Below are 22,083 nucleotides of genomic sequence, written 5' to 3' on the forward strand. Positions count from 1 at the left end.
AGTGTGAGATGGAGCCTCTAGGAGGGGCTTCCTGGAAGAAAAAGGATTGAGGGCATTTCATTAATTCAGCAGAAATTCATTGAACACATGCTCCATGTGCTAAGCTAGAAATCTATTAATAGTAATAACTTAGGCAATGAGCCTACATGTGTGGAACTCGCACTCTGGTGAGAGGTTCAGACACAAAACCAGGCTAATGCCTCACTGTTAACATCTATATTGAAAAAGGTAGAGAGTTTTAAGGCAACACCTGGATTTGGAGGGCATGAAGATTTCATTGACGTTTTCTTTGAAGCTGAAACTTGAACAGAAGGACATCCCAAATGGACATAGCTCTTTACCCACTTATAATAGTGTTCCTTTTTTTTCTTCTTTCAGAGAAATGCACTCAGCTTTTCTAAAAGCACTGTCCTAAAATATAAATAAGCTTTTCTTAGAAACTAAAATGTTTAGACTATACTACTTTGTAGTAGGAAGTGATCTTAGAGAAATTCAGCCTGTTTTACCATCAGCTCCTTGGTAACTCTGGAAAGGGTAGGAAATATAAGATTTCCAGAGCGACAGGGGATTCGGGAATCAGAGACCTTGGGTTCAGAACGTGAGTGTTCCAGGGGCGATGACATCTGTGTGTCCTCCACCTGTTTTCTTTGGAGGAAATGGTTTATTATGCTCCTAATACATGTAGAGTATTTTTATCAGACCTCACGCCTTTGTGTCTCTTTCTCTATCCTCTAACCGAGTCCAAATAGGGAAAGAAGAGAGAGAAAAAAAAAGTGGCTGTTGCAATTTATTAAGTACTAGCCCTGAAATTATGGCTGCCACCTCTTCACCCTGACCTCATTAATCTGTCTACTGAAGTATAGAAAAATTACTGTTTTTAAATGGCCCACATTCATTTGGAAGACTCAGATATGCTCCTGCAGATGCATTATTTCTCAGTTGGATGTTTCCCCATTAGATCCTGCTCATGGCTTTAATTTTGTACCTTAGCAGAAATACTACTTTACCTTCATCTGTGTAGCTTGCTTTCGTAAGCCACAGAGCTTCCATTATTCGTGAGGAGCTTTTTGCATGGAAAAAAGAATTTAGAAGCAAACTGTAAGAGGTCTTTCAAATGGATATGCTTTTCCTCATCCTTGTTAAGAATGACTTTGAGACATTATTCAAAGTATTGATAGGTTTTTCTTCTGAGTCAGATTTAGTGACATGGCCCATAACTGAATGTTAAATGCCAGTTTTAAAAATATATGATAAAAGGAAAAAACTGGCCACTGGAGTTAAAGAACAAGAAATATGTTTAAAAAATCATAGGAGAATTATCTAAGTGTCTGAACAAAAGAAATACTCTAAAGGTATTGACTATTTTACAGAATGTGGTTTTCATCAGGTTATTGCTTCTTTGCACTGCTTTATTCCTGGTGTAGCCGGGGTGTTCTTCTGTTACCACCTTCCCTTACTGTAATGTTTTGAGTGATACTTACTCCTTCTCTTGTTCATCTCCACCACTAGATTGTGTGCTTCTTGTCTTTCGTTTATGCCTGGCATCCAGTAGGCACATGATTCATGTTAGAATGAATGTGCAATAGTAAATTAATGTGAGAGTTGTTTTAACTTACAACATTACCCTGGGCATTTTGTCTGATGTTTTATTTTGAAAAGTATCGACTGACTTTGGGGTACTACAGAGAACAATTAAATATGTGGTCCGACGTGCTTGTGAAATTTAAGCATGGCCAAGTAATGACTGTATTACATGGGGACCTACTATTCACAAATATAATTTTGGCATACAATTAGATTGTTATGCTTGGAGTTCTATCTTTGCATACATTATCTAAACACATTGACATTTATAGGTATAGCTTACGTACATAAGCCAGTGCTTATTACATTTAAGTCAAATCTTTTCTTGTTTGTAATTATTCTAGGTAGAAACATTTTTTAATATATGCATATAAACATTTATGCATATCTTACATGTCACATGTATACTATATATGGTTTATTTTATATGACATGAATCACATTTTTGTATGCAATTTCTGGGAGCTTAAGAGATCATAAATTTGGGGGGCACTGATTTTTCACAAGTGAAGAGTATCAGTGGAAAGTTTCCAAGGTGTCAGCGATTTTTTTCTGGGAATATACTTATTTTATTGAACTTGTAGGAAAGCATGTGTTTTTTTGTTTTTTGTTTTCTACTTAGGGAAAAGATTATCCATTAGGTTAAATTTTAAAAAATATTGGAGGCCATGGATTAATGAACATGAAGAAATAACATGTACTAGCTAACTCCTTTCATATCCTATCACGTTTTGTCCTTAAAGATGAAACTGGTTTCTTGCCCATTTTATAGACAGAGAAACTGAGCCTCAGAAGTATCTTGTCTACCTGTGTAAGAGGGAGGAGGCAGTCATACTCAGCCAGGTGGTCCTCTGCTTCCAGTGAAAGCTTATATTGAGCCTGCGCCTGGGCTGGGCCGACACCTATATTTTAAATAATGCCGTAAGCGTGTTATCCTGAATGGTGAAAGCACAAGCAGAACTGAGGTCTGTTCATCTCCTTCTGTGAGTGTTAGCTTTGGTCCCCCTTTAATCACACTTGTCAGCTCGCGTCCGCCTGCTGCTGTCTGTTTCTAGTGCTTTAAGTTTACAGTTGAGTTAAATACAGTGATGACGGTGCGGAACAGTCCATGTCCATGTTGTGAAAGATGTGAACAGAGATTTGTGTTTTATTTGCATTTTACATCAGCAACAGAGGGACTGAAGTTCCCATTCATTCCCTATGTGCTCATTGTCTGTGGGGTCCAGGTTTTTATATCGTCTGTGTTCCTAGCATTTCTCTTCTAGTGACTGATCAGGTGCAACTCCGTGAAATGGTAACCATTCCAGCTTAAAAAGACTGGTTTTTCTAAAACACTATATAGGTTGGATAGCTGCTTTCTGGTTTTAGAACCAGGAAGGTCTGTCATGCAGGCTGTGGGACCCTGAGTGGATCCCTAATTCTGTCTGCAGGCTTGTCGTATTTCCTTCCCCACTCATCCTCCCCACAATCACGGACTGTCATTTCACACCTTTTTCCCTGCTCACATCTGCTGTACTTCCTCCCTCCTCCTGCCCCCGCCTCACTCTGAGCTGATGACTCTGCTTCAGTTTTCTAGTGCAGCAGGAAGCACACTCACCCCTACCCCACCACTCCAAGTCCCCACCTAGCAGGTTCCATCCGGTCCTTCCCTTCATTGTGCGGGGCTGACAGTGGTCACATGCAGGCCGAGCCCTTCCACCTGCCCGCTGATTTCCTCCCCGCTCACAAAGGGAGGCAGCTCTGGCAGTTTCCTTCCTTGCACCCCCATTTTTGTCCCACTAGATCGGTTCAGTAGCATACGAACTTGCATTATTTCTCGCACCTTGAAAATGAGTTCTCTTAACCACAGACTCATTTCTTCCTTCTGCCACCTGCCCACCCCCTCTACTCCACATTTTCAGCCGAAACTCCTTGAAAAACTTGCCTCCAGTTCTTTTCCTAACCTCTGCTAGTGGTTGTTCAGTCGTGTCTGACTCTGCGACCCCATGGACTGTATATAGCCTGCCAGGCTCCTCAGTCCATGGGTTTTCCCAGCCAAGAATACTAGAATGGGTTGCCATTTCCTTCTGCAGGGGATCTTCCTGACTCAGGGGTCAAACCCAGGTCTCCTGCATTGGCAGGCGGATTCTTTACTGTCTGATCCATCCTCTGTTAAAGGTCCTGCAGTTAGACTTGCTCTTCAACCACTGCACCAAAGCTAATTCTGATATTTAGGATCCCAGTGATCCCCGTGTTGGTGAATTGCATGGTCACTTCTCAGCCTGCATCTAATGTGGCACACACCAGTAACACTGACCTGGTTGATCACTCTCCCCCTTGCAGCAGTTTGTTTGGCGTCCTGCAGACTACAGACACTCACTTCTCTTCCTCCCTCACTGACTGTTCCCTCTCTGTCTCCTGCACTGGTTCCGCTTCTTCACCTTGACTTTGTTAAAGTTGCTGTGTTTCAGAGCTGAGGCTTCAGACCACTTCCCAGTGTGCACTGCCATAACTGATCTCAGAATATTAAATACCATTCAAGTGCTAGTGAGTCCCAAATATGTATCTCAAGGCTAGATCTCTCCCATGAAATTCAGATTTATGTCTGACTTTCCACCCAACAGCCTCTGCTGTTTAATAGGCATTTCCCAGTTCATGTTCCCAGTCTGAATTTGTGAGCATCCTCTCTGCCACTAACCTTGCCCATGACCTTGCACTCTTCCCTTAGAGTTAATGGCAAGCCTATGCTTTTAGAGGCTTGAGCCCCAGACCGTGAGCCGTCCTCGTCTCCTCGCAGGCCCCAGTGTCCAGGGGGCAGTGAGACCCTTTCTCATCCCACTCACTCCTGCCACCGGCCCCCCTCACTGCCTGACCAGCAGTGGCCCCCGCTGCTGTCTGTCCGTGCTGGTTGACAGTTCAGTCTGAGCGCAGTGTGATCCGGTCTCAAGGCAGGTCGTGCAGAGCTCTGCTCGGAAGCCGCCATGGTTTCGCCTCCCACCCAGAGCGAAGCCCGTCCTGACCAGCCACCCCGCGCGCTGTCTCCCTCAAGCTGCCGACCTCGTCTCCTTCAGCGTCTCCCTCTTCACGTGCTCTGTGCGTGTTGCCTGTGAACATGCCAAGGCTTTCCTCTCTCCTGGAACACTCACCCACCCCACCTCCTTCCTAGACGTTCATGCGGCTTCTCTCCGACCTCTCTCAATGCTTTGTTCAGATGTCACCTGTGCAGGGAAGCTGTTTATTGCAGCGCCCGCGCCCCGTGTCCATCATTCCCCTTGCTTGCTGTCTGTCTTTGTAGCACTTAACGTCTTTTGACATTGCATACGTTTACTCAGGAATTTTCTTTAAAAATTTATGATTAGAGTATGGCTTTTTTACAGTGTTGTGTTTCTGCTGTAGGACAAGATGAATCAGCCATGTGTGTGCAGTGTATCCCCCCCACCTTGGACCTCCCTCCCCTGCCCATCCCACCCTCCAGGTCATCATGGAGCCCTGAGCTGAGCCCCCTGTGCAAAACAGCAGCTTCCCACTAGCTGTCTATTTTACACACGATAGTGTATGTGTGGAACCTAGGAAAAGTGTGCAGGTGGGCTTCTGTATTTTTAATCACACGTCAGCTCACACTGCTTCCTGAGGGCAAGGCTCTCTCTTTCGGCGCCCCCTCCCCTGATGTTTCTGTAGCGCCTCGTGTGGTGCCTGGCCCCTACGTTCTCAGTACAAATTCGTTGAATGAATGGAAACGGGTTGTTTAACATCTTATGAGGTATGTCAGCATCCTCAGTATACCTTAATAAAATACAATTAGTCAAACTGCATCCTGGTTCATCTCAGTTTTATCGTTTATATGACACATATCATTTTTTGAGAATAGTGATAACTTATTTTAGGTAAATCTGAACCTAATTGCTAATTTATATGGTTTGCTTAACTGTTTAACCAAATGTGTATTTAATGGCTAGAACCTGAATTAAAAGAGTGCATGCATCTTATGCAAACCATGTTTGGAAATCCAAACAAATATTGACAGGTGAAATCATTAAACAGTTGATTAGGAAGAATTAAATAGGATTGCTCAGGGAGGGGGAATAAACTACCTTTTTGATGTATTTTATTCCCTAGACTTGTTAAATACCTTTATTCCACAAAATAGGCAACTTAATTATTTGGCATTTATTCTACTTAAATGCCAACTAATTCAGTATCAGATGAAATGTTTCCTTGTAAAATTAATTTACTTTTCAAACAGATATTCACACAGGTATATTTTAGAAAATTCAGTTGTCATATTTTGTAAATTGAGTACAAAAACTAATGAAATGTTCTTTAAAAAAATGGATTAAACTTTGGTAGATGTTTATTTGGCCAAGAAAGTAACACTCAGTTCAGTTCCATTTAGGAACCATTTATTCATTAAATGTGTGTAAAAAGCAAAATAGTGGGAGATGAGAGCAATGTTGCTATTGTTCAGTGGCTAAGTCGCATCTGACCCTTGGGAACCCCATGGACTGCAGCATGCCAGGATCCTCTGTCCACTATCTCCCAGAGTTTGCTCAAATTCACGTCCATGGGGTCAGCAATGCTACCTAACCATCTCATCCTCTGCCGCCCCCTGAACTTCAGTCTTTCCAGCCTCAGGGTCTTTTCCAGTGAGTCAGCTCTTCCCTTCAGGTGCCCAAAGTATTCCTTCCAATGAATCAGTCCTTCCAGCATCGGTCCTTCCGATGAATAGTCAGGGTTGATTTCCTTTAGGAGACATAAGTAGCTATGAAACAAGGTAGAATGTGATAAGAACTATAAAAGTGTATGCACGAACTCTGGGGTTCCAGGGGAGGGGCTGCCCCACAGAGGCAAGTTTAACACAGAGATGCCGACGTGGAGGACCTGTGTCGAACCCCTGTGCTTCTGTTCATTACCTGTGTGTGAGCGAGCTGCTCCCTGCAGAATGTTCCTTTTTTTTTTTTTTTTTTGATTTGTGAATGAGAAGTGATGATGGTATCAACCTGATGGTTATTGTAGGGGTTAATGAGATAACACATATACGATACAGAGAGACAATTCTGAGAGGTTAAGTGATGCCGAAGCTTTGTAAGCCCTGAACATAAGTGATGGTGGTGGAGGTGGGAGGGGAGATGGCGTCTGTGACACCACTCACCCCAGAGAGTTATTCTGTGCCTGAGAACTCAGTGCCAGTAGGCGCAGTTCATTTATCAGACATGTGTGAAGCCTCCACCGAAGCCAGAACTCTCCTAGACCTTAGGGAAGAATGGATAGGAGATGCCACTGCCTCCCTGGAGGTCACAGCACCAAAGGGTGTTCAAAAAGGTCACTTCAGGCAGAGAAACGGCATGGGGGAAAATATACTGATAAGAGTCAGCACTGAAGTAGAAATTACCCAAATGTCCTTTAACTGGTGAATGGATAAACAAAATGTGGTGTATCCATACAACCAAATGTTACTCACCTGTAGAAAGGAATGAAGTAATAATATGTGCTAATAAACATGATGAACCTTAAAAACGTGCTCAGTGACAGAAGATACTTGCAAAATGCTACGTATTGTGTGACTCGATTTAGATAAAATGTCCAGAATAGGCAAATCCATACAGACAGAAAGCAGAGTATAGGTTCTTGGGAGTGAGGAGATGCAGACCTGGGGAGTCGATGATAACGGGCTGTGGGGGAGGATTCTTTTTAGATCACGACAGTGTTCTCACATTGTGGGGATGGTTGCAGAACTCTGAATACAGTAAAAGCCATTGGATTGTATGCTTTAAATGAGTGAATTGTATGGTTTGTGAATTATGCTTCAATAAAGCTGTTTAATGAAAAAGAATTGCTGGACTCTACGGGTAGTGACCCTTATGTCATCTTGGCGTGGCTAAGGAGCGCGTGTGCAGAGTCAAGGGCTGAAGGTTCAGGCAGGGCCCGTCTTGTGTGCCCTGTGAAGGGTCATCGTCTTGTCAGGGAAGGAGGTCGGTGAGCCCTGTTAGTAGTGTGGGTACCGCAGGAAAGAGAGTGGGGCGCTAGAGAACCGTCACATCCCAGGTCACACTTGAGTCCCTGGGCTGGTTGCCAAGTGTGGGTTCCTGGCTTCACAAAGGAAAGAATTCAGTCGCAAGCCATAGTAAAGTGAAAGAAGGCTTATTCAGGAAAGAAACAGACTCCACAGAGTATGGGTCATCTCACAAGGCAAGATAGTCCCCAGGGTATGGGGTTGTCCGTTTTTATAGGAGTAGGTAATTTTGTAGGCTAATGAGTAGGAGGGGTATTCCAGCTCTTTTAGGGGAAGAGGTGGGTTTTCTGGGAATTCGGTCACTGCCCACCTTTGACCTTTATGATCAGCCTTGGAACTGTCATGGCACGTGTGGGTGTGCTGTTTAGCTTGCTGTTGTATATAATGAGTGTATGATGAGGCTCAAGGTTTAGTGGAAGCTGACTCAGGCACATCTTGGATCTACTTGATTCTAATCAGTTTATGTTGTGTCCTCAGGCTATGTCATTCTTTTAAAGGTTGTGCCCCGCCCCTGTCCTGTCTCATGGGCACCCCTATACCATAGCTCAATCGATAAAGAATCTGCCTGCAAGGCAGGAGACCTGGGTTTGATTCCTGGGCTGGGAAGATCCCCTGGAGAAGGAAATGGCAACTCACTCCAGTATTCTTGCCTGGAGAATCCCATGGACAGAGGAGTCTGGCAGGCTACAATCTATGGGGTTGCAAGAGTTGGACACGACTTAGCGACTAAACCACCATGCCATAAGAGACTGCATATACCAACATGGTCTTCATTTATTTCCACATCTGTGAGAACAGTGATGACTGGAGCCAGGGGAGCAGTGGAGACTGGAATTAGAAAACCTGTTTCTGGACAATGGCAGGTGCCCAGGCAAGAAATGGTGAGAGATGAACCAAGGGGTAGGGACGGAAATACTTGAGAGCCATGTAGGAAGGAAAAATGATGTGAGGGGTTGGTGATGAGGGAGGAAAGGATGAGTCCCAGGATTCTAGCATGGACAAAGGATACATGTGACCATCAGCTGAGGGGAAGAGAAGCAGGTTTTACAGGAAAGGTGAAGAATGTTATTCTTCTATTATGAATGGCATGTTTGTGTCTCCCCAAAATTCATATATTGGAACCTAATCCCCACTGTTGATGCTGAAAGCTTTGGTGAAGTTGATGCCGAAAGCTGAGCCTCTGTGCGCCAGTGCCAAATTGAATCTCAGAGACAGAGTTTTAGGTAAAATAAAAAAGAATGGCTTTATTGCTTTGCCAGGTAAAGGGGGCCACAGCAGGCTGCTGCCCTGAAAAACTATGAATCCTCACCCAGAATGATTTGATGGGGAGTTTTATAGCAAGGGTGGGGTTTCTGATTAGGGTGTGTTCAGGGCCTCAGTTCAATTCAGTCATTCAGTTCAGTTCAGTTCAGTTGCTCAGTCGTGTCCGACTCTTTGCGACCCCATGAATCGCAGCACGCCAGGCCTCCCTGTCCATCACCAACTCCTGGGGTTTACTCAAACTCAGGTCCATCGAGTTGGTGATGCCATCCAGCCATCTCATCTTCTGTGGTCCCCTTCTCCTCCTGCCCCCAATCCCTCCCAGCATCAGGGTCTTTTCCAGTGAGTCAACTCTTCGCATGAGGTGGCCAAAGTATTGGAGTTTCAGCTTCAACATCAGTCCTTCCAATGAACACCCAGGACTGATCTCCTTTAGGATGGACTGGTTGGATCTCCTTGCAGTCCAAGGACTTTCAAGAGTCTTCTCCAACACAACAGTTAAAAAGCATCAATTCTTCAGCACTCAGCTTTCTTCACAGACCAACTCTCACATCCATACATGACCAGTTGCTCAGTCCTGTCCAAATCTTTCTGAACCATGGACTGCAGCATGCCATGCTTCCCTGTCCATCACCAACTCCCGGAGCTTGTTCAAACTCATCCAACCATCTCATCTTCTGTTGCTCCCTTCTCCTCCTACCTAAATTCTTTCCCAGCATCAGGGTCTTTTCTAAGGAGTCAGTTCTTTGCATCAGGTGGCCAAAGTATTGGAGCTTCAGCTTCAGCATCAGTCCTTCCAATGAATATTCCAGTTCTGATTTCCTTTAGGATGGACTGGTTTGATCTCCCTGCTGTGCAAGTGGCTCTCAAGAGTCTTCTCTAGCACCACAGTTTGAAAGCATCAGTTCTTCAGCACTCAGTCTTCTTTATGGTCCAAGTCTCACATCCATACATGATCACTGAAAAAACCATAACTTTGAGTAGATGGACCTTTGTCGATAAAATAATGTCTCTGCTTTTTAACATGCTGTCTAGTTGGTGATAGCTTTTCTTCCAAGGAGCAAGCGTCTTTTAATTTCATGGCTGCAGTCACCATCTGCAGTGATTTTGGAGCCCAAAAAAATAAAGTTTGTCACTGTTTCCACTTTTTCCTCCATCTATTTGCTATAAAGTGATGGGACCGGATGCCATGATCTTAGTTTTCTCAGTGTTTTGTTGAGTTTTAAGCCACCTTTTTCACTCTCCTCTTTCACTTTCATCAAGAGGCTCTTTAGTTCCTCTTCGTATTCTGCCATTAGAGTGGTATCATTGCATATCTGAAGTTGTTGATATTTCTCCTGGCAGTTTTGATTCCAGCTTGTGCTTCATCCAACCTGGCATTTCACATAATGTACTCTGCATATAAGTTAAATAAGCAGGGTGACAATATACAGTCTTGTTGGTCTCCTTTCCCAATTTGGAACCAGTTGTTCCATGGAACCCTTGTTCCATGTCTGGTTCTAACTGTTGCTTCTTGACCTGCATACAGATTTCTCAGGAGGCAGGTAAGGTGGTCTGGTATTCCCATCTGTTTAAGAATTTTCCACAGTTTGTTATGATCCACACAGTCAAAGGCTTTGGCATAGTCAATAAAGCAGATGTTTTTCTGGAATTTTTCTTGCTTTTTCTGTGATCCAGTGGATGTTGGCAATTTGATCTCTGCTTCCTTTGCTTTTTCTAAATCCAGCTTGAACATCTGAAAGTACTTGATTCACATACTGTTGAAGCCTAGCTTGGAGAATTTTGAGCATTACTTTGCTAGCATGTGAGATGAGTGCAACTATGTGGTAGTTTGAGTATTCTCAAGCAGCATCACTTTTCAGGATTTGAAATAGCTCAGCTGGAATTCCATCACCTCCACTAGCTTTGTTTGTAGTGATGCTTCATAAGGCCCACTTGACTTTGCACTTTAGGATGTCTGGCTGTGGGTGAGTGATCACACTGTCATGGTTATCTGGGTCATTAAGACCTTTTTTGTATAGTTTTTCTGTGTATTCTTGCCACCTGTTTTTAGTATCTTCTGCTTTTGTTATATCCATACCATTTCTGTCCTTTATTGTGCCATCTTTGCATGAAAGATTCTCTTCGTGTCTCTAATTTTCTTGAAGAGATCTCTAGTCTTTCCCACTCTATTGTTTTCCTGTATTTCTTGGCTATTTCTTGGCTATTTCTCTTTCTTTCCTTTATTTTAGATAGTGTAGTAAGAAGTGGAGATATCACTTTGCTGATAAAGCTCCAGGGAGTCCAGGCTGTGCTGTTTCCTGTAGTCATGTATGGGTGTGAGAGTTGGATTGGGAAGAAGGTTGAGTGCTGAAGAGTTGATGCTTTCAAACTGTGGTGCTGGAGAAGACTCTTGAGAGTCCCTTGCACAGCACGGAGATCAAACCACTCAGTCCTAAAGGAAATCAACCCTGAATATTTTTGGAAGGACTGATGCTGAAGCTGAACCTCCAATACTTTGGCCACCTGATGTGAAGAACTGACTTATTTGAAAAGACCCTGATGCTGGGAAAGATTGATGGCAAATGGAGAACGGGGTGACAGAGGATGAGATGGTTGGATGGCATCACTGACCTGATGGGCATGAGTTTGAGCAAACTCCGGGAGATAGTGAAGGACAGTGAATCATGGCATGCTGCAGTCCATGGGGTCGCAAAGTGTCGGACACGTCTGAGCGAATGAACAATGGCAGTCGCCCTGATGAGCCTCTCTGGTCACTTTCACTTGGCCTCAGGTGGCTTTTTGGATGCTCCTTCCTTGACTAGCAACTGCTCGAATCTGCCCTTTGAAACTCAGGGGGAGGTCATGGAGGCTGCATTCTGTTCCGTACAAACAAGAAAATGGGAGACAGAAAGTCTTCCATTTCCAGGACCCCCACGGGATTCTGCTTGGCTTCAGTGTGAGGGTGTTAGGAGGGGGGCCTGTGGGCGATCAGTTGTGTTGGGTGAAGTCGTTAGGGAGCAGCCCCCGCGGAAGGATTGGCACCCTTATGAGAAGATCAGCAGAGAGCTGCGTCCTCCCGTGTCGTCCCTGCAGCCCACCATGTCAGGCAACCGGCAGGAGGGTTCTCACCAGAGCCCCTCCACGCTGCATCCCGGTCTCAGACTTCCAGCCTCCAGAACCGTGGAAATAAGCTTCCGTCATTGAAGCTGCCTTGTCTGTGGTCATTTCTTACCAAACTGACTAAAGCACTGCTGCCGGGGCTCATTTCAGTGAGGTGCAGAAGACACATCTTGTTTGATGAGAATTGGAGTGACTGCAGCTGTGTCCGTGTCTGTTCCACTTACTGTGTCTAGCTCACTGTCTTCTCTCTCGAGCATTTTTTTTTTTTAACTCTGCAATGAAAAAAAATTTTTTTTCCAAATAAAAATCTAAGTAGTGATCAGAAAGACAAGGAATTCTTGAGATCGCACAATTTTTCCAAGTACTAGAAACTTTATTAAACTTCATTACTTTTTAAAAGCTTTGTTTTATTATTGGGAGAGAAGTACTTTTTGAAAAAGAAATCGTAAACATCTGTTCACCCCAAAACAGGTGAAAGTAGAGCCTGTCTGCATCCAAAATCCTGGAAGGTGGTGGTTCTTGTCACCACTTGGATGAATGGATGAATATGCTCCCTGGAGTGGGTCGAGTTCTGTGGAATCTGAAACATATACTGTGTGGGGGAAGGGTGAAAAAAAGAATGTGAAGTTAAGACTATTTAAGTACAGGGCCTCGGAAGGGCCCTCATTAGCTTTATGACAAGTCTTCCTCTGATTCCAATGATGGTGGCAGAGATGAGTATTAACACGTTGTACTTACAGGCCTGGCACTCATTCTGAGAGGTGTTCGTACATCAATCCTCATGACAGCCTAAGGCAGTGTACCAGAGATACAGAGGGGTCACCTGGGATGACATGGCTGGGATGTGGAGCTGCTAGGAGAGAGGAAGTGTAGACAGTAGACTGGGAACAGAGAGCTCCTGTTATTGGGAAGCCTGGAATACATCACTGAGCTGCCTGTGGATGCCTTTCACTTTGCCAGTGAAACAGGAATATTGATGCCAGCTATGAGCCCCTCATTTTGTTGTTCTGAGGTCAGGAGACAGTGTGTGAAAGTGCTTTGTGAAGAGTAAAATGTTTGGAAATAGTTTTTCATTCCGACTCACTATTATAGGTGAGGCTTGAAAATATATTTAAATTTTGTTGACTTTTATTGCACTTCTCATGTTTCTAATTCACTTCATGGACATGATTTTTGTTTTTTTTAGGTTACTTGTCTGCAAGACTTTTTTGGTGATGATGATGTGTTTATTGCATGTGGACCTGAAAAATTCCGTTATGCGCAAGATGACTTTGTCCTGGATCACAGTGGTAAGGCAATCAATTCAGTGACCATCTTTGTGACCCTCAAGTGGAGGCTTAGGTTTCTCACTTGGTGCATGTTAAGTGGCCTGGTTGTCGAAGAAAGAATTAATGAAGAGTTAATTTACTTAGGTCGTCATCTACTCTCACTCTTAGAGTTAATTTCTTTAAATTAATAAAAGTAGAAAATACAGTGAGGTAGTTAGAAGGAAACAGCAACCCACTCCAGTATTCTTGCCTAGAAAATCCCATGGATGGAGGAGCTTGGTGCAGGCTACTGTCCATGGGGTCACAAAGAGTCAAGAGTTACCTACTTGCAAAAAGCAAAAAACCCTAATTCCAAGTAGTTAAATATTTTTTGTTTTTTTTTTTGCAAGTTGGTTTCTTCTCTTTTTTACTGGATTGTTACACTTTGGAAAGTGATTCCTACCTTCTTCCAGAATGGTGCCTTGGCTAGGCCACCTTAAAATATGGATAGTACTGAACCTGAAAATAGTTCATTATACATTTCTCATGTCCATGAAGAGATATGTAAAAGAATAATAATTTGTTAGTAGTGATTATCTCAGATTTCTTTGCTCTGTTTCCATCTTTTTAAAAAATAACATGAATTGTTATATATGCAGAAATAATAAAGCTACTTTCATTGATAGGATAAGAAAATCCCTTTCTCTTAATTTTAGCCAAAAAATGGAGTTTTCAACTGTTGAGCAGTAACCTCAGTGATTTCAGATGTTATTGATTCTGGGAATATTGCTCTACTCTGTTATCTGAAATTTAAACTGATTAGGGTATTAGTGATTATTAGCTGATAGTGAAGTCAACTTCATCTTTAAATGAGATAGAATCGTATAGACATAACGTTTCACAGAGAAGAGAGATGCTGGAGGTTTCAATCCCACTCTTTAATTTCATGAATGAGGAAAGATGGCTTTTCAAAAATTAGGCTAGTGATAAACCCGTTCAAGTTGTAGTGACTCGACAGTCCAGAATTAGAGAAACATATTGCCAAATAAATATGGTGACCCATAAACTTTGAAAAATTCAAGATGATACGTGCTCTGGTGTCAGACTTCCCTGTGTAATTCTTTCCTGTTGTACTATGTCAGTTTTCTAGGGGTGACTCATCTACTGAGTGTGGGGCTCCTTTATCTACTCTTCTTGGTTTTCCACTTTGTTTTTTTCCCACAGGTGCCAAATTTCTGAGGGTTTCTGTAGCATCTTATGTCTAGCCCTGCTTTACATTAGTAATGCCACCAGAAAGACCTTAAAGAGTTAGCGATATTATCTGTTAATACTCTCACCTGTTCTTGTGGGTTTACTAAAAAATGTGAATTACACATCGTCTCTATTTTACATCTTTTCTGACTGTAGCTTCATTTCATTTCATAATATTTCTTTGTCAATGTTTATTATTTTGAAAGTTGAGATATTGAAACTCAGTGTATTTCAGGTTGTAAAGTTAATTTGGGTGGCAATAACAGCAATTAAACGTTTACTGAGCACTTACTATGTATATACCAGGCATTGTATTCAGTGCTTTATACGTATGTTGTTAATTTACCTACAATATTTGAATCATTCATAGTTTTTTGTTGTTTTGGCTACCAATGAACTCCCATAATTAGAGAGAAGTGAAAGTTACTGATTTCTTCCCTCTTGATCTCTAACTACTTAACCTTCTGCAAACTGGGGATAATAATAGGGGCTTTTTCATAACATTTTGTGAGAGTTAAATGAATTAATATGTGTAAAACTGTTGGAAGGGTGCCCATTACATAGTATGTGCTGTTACTGTTGTTTTAATGTTATTATTATATCCATTACCATTAGGTCATAAAATTTTACTATGAAAACAAGTCTCAGACCTAATTCTGCCACAGGTGACTTTATTAGGAGTAATGTCAAAAACAGCCTCTGGGTACTGGTGCCGAATCAAATCTCAGAGACATAGTTTTGGGTGAAATAGAAAAGAATAGTTTTATTGCTTTGCTAGGCAAAGGGGAACACAGTGGGCTCCTGCCTCTCAAAGCTGCGTGTCCCAACCCTGGAGAATTTGGTGGGGGGTTTCACAGCAGTTGTGCAGGGGTGAGGTGTGAGCAGAGCCTGCAGGCCTTTGACCTGTTCTCAGGAGGTCGTCTGATGAGTGTTTCTGGTTCCTAAAGGTGGGCTTCTCTGGAGTGAAGATTGCTGATATCTTCCGTTTACTGAGAGTTTGTTCTGTAAAGAGCTCAGAGACGCTGTTATGTGTACCCCAGGGCCCTGCCCCAAGCCTGCACCGTTGTTTCTGCACCTTGTCTCTTCCTTGCCTTCCTTCCCTGACTAGCCCTTTGGAGCCCAGGGAAGGTCATGGAGGCTGGAGTCTGTTCCCTCCAAGAAATGGGGGACAGGGAAAGGCTTCCATGCCCAGGAGCTTCCACAGGGTCCTGGTTGGGTTCAGGAGGCAAAGATTAAAAAACAAACAAACAAAATCTGTTTAACTTGTAATCTTGATGAGTCCCAACTCTGTCCTTTTATACTTCTGACAACATCTTGCATTTAAAAAATCACTCAAAATTCATAGAATTTAGCTAACCTAGTCTTAGGGCGAAATCCTGTGTTAATGAGCTGGGTGCAGGGCTTGCTCAGATTCCTAAACCTTGGGGTGGTTCTGGTTATTAGCTCTCTAGGGTTACACATCCTGCTCATGAAAGAGTCGCAGTGCCTTTAGGAAGGTTCTAACTAATCCACACACCACTCCTTTCAACACTGGAATACTTTCTAACGTCTATAATGCTCATTAACTAAACTGCTGTTACTACAGCCCCCGTGGAGTAAGATTTTGATTAGAGTCTTTCAGATGCTAACTAGCCTCTCCTGGTGTGTATTTTGCTGATTAGTGTACTTCACTTGTTAATTTATTGTCTTTGGGGGTATAGATTAAAACCAACCCATATTTTAATCTTTCTGCATAAATTGAAGTATTTTAATGTGAATTTGACAATATGTTATATGATTTAATCCTTATAACAAGCCTGTTAAGCAGATTTAGTCTCATCCCAATTTCGCAGGGAGAGAAAACTGATTTAGGCCTAAAGCTAAGTGCACCAGTTAGCAAAGTCACACCCATGGTTCATCCCAAATCTGCATGACTCCAAAACCCAGATTCTTAATTATTTGAATTGGAAGTGATTATTTTAGCCGTGTGATTAGTTCTGGTACTCTGCGTGCTGATTCGTGCTTCCCTGGTAGCTCAGCTGGTAAAGAATCTGCCTGCAATGCAGCAGGGAGACCTGAGTTCAATCCCTGGGTTGGGAAGATCCCCTGGAGAAGGGAAAGGCTACCCACTCAAGTATTCTGCCCTGGAGAATTCCATGGGCTGTATAGTCCATGGGGTCGCAAAGAGTCAGAGATGACTGAGCGACTTTCACTTTCACATGCTGATTTATTTGGCAGTTTATGGAAAGAACAAAGCTATTGCTTATTTAAAGTTAGTTCCCTCATTTTTGATGCTTTTTACTTTGGGCAGATGGAAAATAAGACAGTAAAGGATTCATAAATTAGAATCCTGTATCCTTTTAATTGATTATCTGAATTGGAGAGAATTCTTTATTATAGCCTTTGCCTATCAATACTGTTGATCAATAATAAGTTGCACATGTGGAGATTAGGCTGTGTGTGTGTGTGTGTGTGTGTGTGTGTGTGTGTGTGTGTGTGTGAATCAAGTTTTCTTGATTGAGCACTTACTATGTGTGGATTTCTGGATTAAAAACTCCATCTGGAACAATGAGGTGAATGACAAAGTCTGATGCCTAATTTAAGAAAATCACAGGTGTGCTTTTGAGACAGATGCTTTGTATATAAAAGTCATTTAACAGTAATAAGATGATCAGGCAATGGTTCTAGGCACTAAACTATTGGAATGTGATCTCTCTTTAGTTAGAATTAAAACTGGATCTCTTTAAAGCACTTTCCTTTCTTTCTAGAGTGCCGTGTCTTGAAGTCATCTTATTCTCGCTCCTCAGCTGTTAAATATTACGGATCCAAGAGCCCTGGGCCTTCTCGTCGCAGCAAATCACCAGCTTCAGGTAGTTATGGGGAAGGAAGTGGGTAGTCACAAATGGAGCAGAGCATTTTTGGTTTTCTTTAGTATGAATTAGTAGTCTTGCCCATCCTTGTATGCAGCCAGGTTCCAACAAAACATGTAGATGGCATGATTTTTAGATCCAGAATTTTAAGTCTGTTTTTCCAAGCTATAATAAGTGTCCTAAGATACTTGTTTTGTTCTGACACATTTTCTCAAGAGCAATCTTATCTAGATTCCTTTCCTGGTACCTACTTGGAAGTGTTTCACGTTTTGACTGCTGTGTCTGCATTTAAAATTTTTGCTATATGATTGTGGATATTTTCTTCTCTTATTGGTTTAAAGCGTAAGCCAACACACCCACCTAGCAAAACTATTTCCTTGATAAGGTTCCACAGGCTTTTCCTCGTTAAGCAATTCAGTCGTAGCAACAATTATTGTTGGAAGTAATACTGCTTATTTCAGAGTCAGACTTACCTCTGCATTTCTTTCAGATCCTAAACCTATAGATTTGTCCTAATTTTGACAGCTTTTGACATTTTTGAAAAATTAAAATGTCCCCCAAATCTTGATATTTTGACGCTATAAGGCTCGCTTATAGTGTGCTAATATTGTTTCCCATGAAGGAAAGGATTGTGAGAAAACATGATTTTTCATGCAAGGAATCTATAACGTGTGAAAGTAACATGAATAAAAACTGTCTGAAGCCTCAACCTATCTATAAAATAGTGAGTTTGGGGGTTCCTGCTGCCTCGTCCTCAGCACCGACCCCGCTTTCCTCAGGTGGGTGGTTTGCCCTCTTTCTGTGTACACGTTTAGACCTGCCGAATAACAGCTCTCCTTGCTTCTCCTCCTCTGTTGGTACTGAACGTGTACAGTAAAGAGGGGTGGCCACTACTCCAGCGCCTACACCACAGCCAAATCCCCAGGTGAGCCAGGAGAATTACGGCTTTGTCGCTCTGCTGGGTTTTTTGTTTTTGTCTTCCGCCACCTTTTCTGTTTCCTTTTGCTCCATTTCCATGACTGTATCTGGCTTGTACCAGTGGACATCTGTGCTGTAGCAAGTGCTGCATGCTTCGGCTCCCGGGCTGTCAGCCAGGCGCCTGCAGGAGGCAGCCCCTCGCGCGGTCTGCGTGCAGGCACGGTGCGCGGTGATGGAGGAGGCGCAGGGCTTCAGGGCGTTCTTCTAGTTACTGAAAAAGGCTAAGGGGTGTCGGTAATACGAAAATGGCCATAGAAGCAATTATACTCTCCTTCCTTCTTCCTCACTCTGGGGTTAATAGGCCCAATATTCTCTCTCTAAAAATACTGGCAATATGAATATTTTTAACTGAAAGCATCTCTCTGATGTTAAGGTTATTTCAGATCGTATTTTGCTTTCTGTGAAGTATTGGGTTGGCCCCAAAATTTGTTTTTTAAGATCGAATGGAAAAATCCAAATGAACTTTGGGGCCAATCCAATAATTCAAATGCTGGGAAAGCTAATATAATGTGAAATTTGCATGAATACACTTCACTGGGTTTACTGTATGGTAGATGTAGACTTTCGTCAGGTTCTTAGCTTTTGTTTTAGTGATAAGTTTACAGATGCTTATCATATAACTAAAATAACTAAATAAAAGTGGAGAGAGGGGTTCAAAGATCACATATTATGATTACTCTAATTTTGGTTACCTGACGTCTAAAGAGGGAAATTAATTAAAAACATGTTTCATAGCCATACTTGTCTTGCAGACCAACTGCTTCACAGAATAGTCTAATAAATGTATAAATCTTCTTAACTAGAATTTGAGATGCTTAAATAAAGTGGTTCAAGAAAATCTTAACATTTCACTACCTCAGATTTTCAACTGAGTCCACATTTGGATTTGGGTTAATAAAGTTTATCTTAAACTTACAAGTAAAAGTTGTGAGATGTAAACCATATCTCAGTGGTTTAATGACTTCTCTAAAAGAGATTAATTCAAAAGCATGTTCAGTACATACTATATTGTTATAAAAAACAGAGTGTGTTATTAAAAGCCACAGAACACAGATGGATAACTTGCTTTTGCAGGCTACTTTTGCTGTAGTGTACGTGTTACCATTTAAAACATCCCATGGGACTCCCTGGAATTTCAAACAGAGCAATAACTTTGTAAACATAATCTTGTGCTTTTTCATTCTTGGGACAGAAGTGCTCCCATCATTGAAGTCTTATCAAAATAGCTAAATAGTATGTAATAAGTACATAGACATTAATCCGGGTAACACAGTCGGGAAAGGGAAAGTCTCTCAGTCGTGTCCGACTCTTTGCGACCCCATGGAGTATACAGTCCATGGAATTCTCCAGGCAAGAATGCTGGAGTGGGTAGCCTGTCCCTTCTCCGGGGGATCTTCCCGACCCAGGAATCAAACTGGGGTCTCCTGCATTGCCGGTGGATTCTTTACCAGCTGAGCTATAATAGTCACCATAATTTGAGTATTAAAAATTCTCACATAAGGTTTCTAGCTTGTGACTCTGTCCACCCGGATACAAAGTGTTCAGAGCAAGCAAACAAGAAAGCCCCACGTCAGTTTCTGACCTTACAGTTGAGGGAAGGGTGGATAAAAGCCTTATTTGGGGGAAAGAAAATCCAGGGTATACTGAAGGAGAGGGAGCATCACAGAGATGCTGGTCGTTGTTCACCTTCCCGTTGGGGCAGCAGTGTCAGGGGAGAGAGCTCAAGGTGACTCTGTCCCACCTTCTAGTTACCTTCCCAGAAATGGAGAAATGTGCAAAAAAAAAAAAAGACATTAAGAACTTCTCACTAGACAGCATTTTTTTTTTTTGAGCCTTTCAAATACTATCAGAAACTTAGAGGGTTGTCTATGGCTTACTGGCTCTAGGATAGGAGTTATTTAAGGGTTATTTAAGGGTGTGAACACGTATACCAGTTCAGTCCCTGCCAGTTGAGTTTTATTAAGAAATTATGTTTAGGCAGGAGGTGTGTTTTTAGGGATATTGGTTGGCCACAGGGATTGCCATTTGCAGGGACCAAGTTTTCTTCTTTAGTCCCTTTTCCATCACTGCTGCAAGGAAATCTTTGATTGCAAAGTAGTTTCTGAGGTTCAGTGAAAGGTAACAGCATTTGGGGAGGAGGACCTGAACAGGGAGTTGTGTTGCATGAAGAAAAAAAGGAGCCAGACTCAGTATCTGCTCCTAGCAAGCTCACTAGTTGATTGCTCCTTTCTATGTTAGTTCCTACCACCAGTTCCCTTTAACAGAGAATTTTTAAAAGAAACGGCATGAATTGAAGTATAACTTTATTGAAAAATAAGCAGGACTGTTGAATACGCTAAAAAGTTTCTAATTGATTGTACAGTTACTTGTGTTGTACTTATGCTATAAATACCCACATAGGCTTGTTCAGAAAATCTAGATAACTGATAATGGTTTATGAATGAGTGGTTTTAAACTAGAAAAGTTAAAGTTTGGTAATTGAAAAATAATTGTAAAATTTTTGTATCTTTGCTGAATTTTTACAGTGAGCCATACAATAAGCAAACATGAATGATTCATCTGATCACAAATATTATGCTTATTGGTCCAGAATTCTTCCTCCTTTCAAGGACTGGTGCTCAGTTTTTTGAGGTCACCTTTTCAGGAGTTTTGCATTTTGCTTTTTATACTTAATAGCATCATTTAAAATAACAGTTGTCTGCTCCCTGGTATTAAAAAGATTTTTTAAAAAGGAAACGGACTTTGCTTGTCTTTCCATACAGACGAATGGCAGTTTTCATCTACTTGGGGCAAAAGCATTGAAAATTAATGATAAAAGGGGTTAAAATAACTCCCTAGAAAAGGAAAAACAATAACCAGTACCAGATGTTAACTAATTGCTTTGTGAAATTACAACAGAAAGTGGATCCTATTGGTATAATTAGGAATAAGCCTAAATCATACTGAGATGTGTGACTAGCACTGTATGTGTAGAATCTGCAAGCTCACCCTTTCTTGGAAGCCACCACGGCCATACTTTTCTTCACCTAGTCTGTAAACTGAGCTTTCAATCTAGGAAGTGTACGGAAGTTTAGAGGAGGGTGTCAGAAAAACCCACCAAGATTTGCTAAATAATGGGAAAATTAAGAAGACGAGAAAATGGAAGGAATTAGAAATAGCTAGTCCAGATAAAAAGAGATTGGAAGAGTGCCTTTTATGACCTTTAGACAAAGAAGTGGGTATTACAGGGGAAATGACCAGTAATTTTCTTTTTCCGTTAAGAATATTCTTAGGAAATGTTTTAGAATTATTGGGGAGTTGATCTGGGAGAGACAGAGAAATGCCTCAGTGATTCAGGTCCCTTGGACAGCTTTAGAACAGCCTTCAGTGTGAACAGTTACAAATGTAGCAGCCATGCATTTCTCTACCCTTGCTGGCATGCAGGATTTATGGACTAGTTCTTGTTCACATCTCTAACTCCATAACGTTTTATATATTTGTTCATGTTACCACTGGAAAACTATTATTGAAAATCTAGTTCCACTGCTTATTTGTCGGATACTTTGTCTGTAATGCAGTAAGACACGTTATTTTTGCTTTTTGCTGATTTGCCATCTGCTTTGAGCTTTCGGTGCATTGAGGCTCCGATGGAGCTGTGTGGGCCATGTGCTTGTAGCGTTTGTGCCCAGTCTGGTGGCTCTGGGTTCTGATGACCTCTGTCTCCTTTGTTGTCTCATGGTCAGTTAATGGAACTCCCAGCAGCCAGCTTTCCACTCCTAAATCGACGAAATCCTCCAGCTCCTCTCCAACCAGCCCAGGAAGTTTCAGAGGATTAAAGGTATGA

At 42.1% G+C, this 22,083-nt stretch overlaps 1 protein-coding gene across 6 annotated transcripts in view; it reads left to right on the top strand.

The window, feature by feature from the left end:
* DCLK2 (doublecortin like kinase 2) overlaps positions 1-22,083 on the top strand; it is a 181,644-nt gene that overhangs the window by 100,327 nt on the left and 59,234 nt on the right. For 3 of the 6 annotated variants that reach the window (XR_006341132.1, XM_043902583.1, XM_043902584.1), the window contains exons 3-6: positions 13,122-13,224; positions 17,181-17,282; positions 18,157-18,207; positions 21,983-22,077. Coding sequence is in view for 5 of the 6 variants with exons in the window: in XM_043902583.1 (XP_043758518.1) it covers positions 13,122-13,224; positions 17,181-17,282; positions 18,157-18,207; positions 21,983-22,077 (351 nt within the window). In the remaining variant the exon portion in view is untranslated. The remainder of the gene's footprint in view (positions 1-13,121; positions 13,225-17,180; positions 17,283-18,156; positions 18,208-21,982; positions 22,078-22,083) is intronic. The other 3 variants (XM_043902587.1, XM_043902586.1, XM_043902588.1) reach the window with 1 other exon arrangement.

The sequence above is a fragment of the Cervus elaphus genome, chromosome 5 (assembly GCF_910594005.1).
Source record: "Cervus elaphus chromosome 5, mCerEla1.1, whole genome shotgun sequence".
In the NCBI taxonomy this organism is placed as follows: domain Eukaryota; kingdom Metazoa; phylum Chordata; class Mammalia; order Artiodactyla; family Cervidae; genus Cervus; species Cervus elaphus.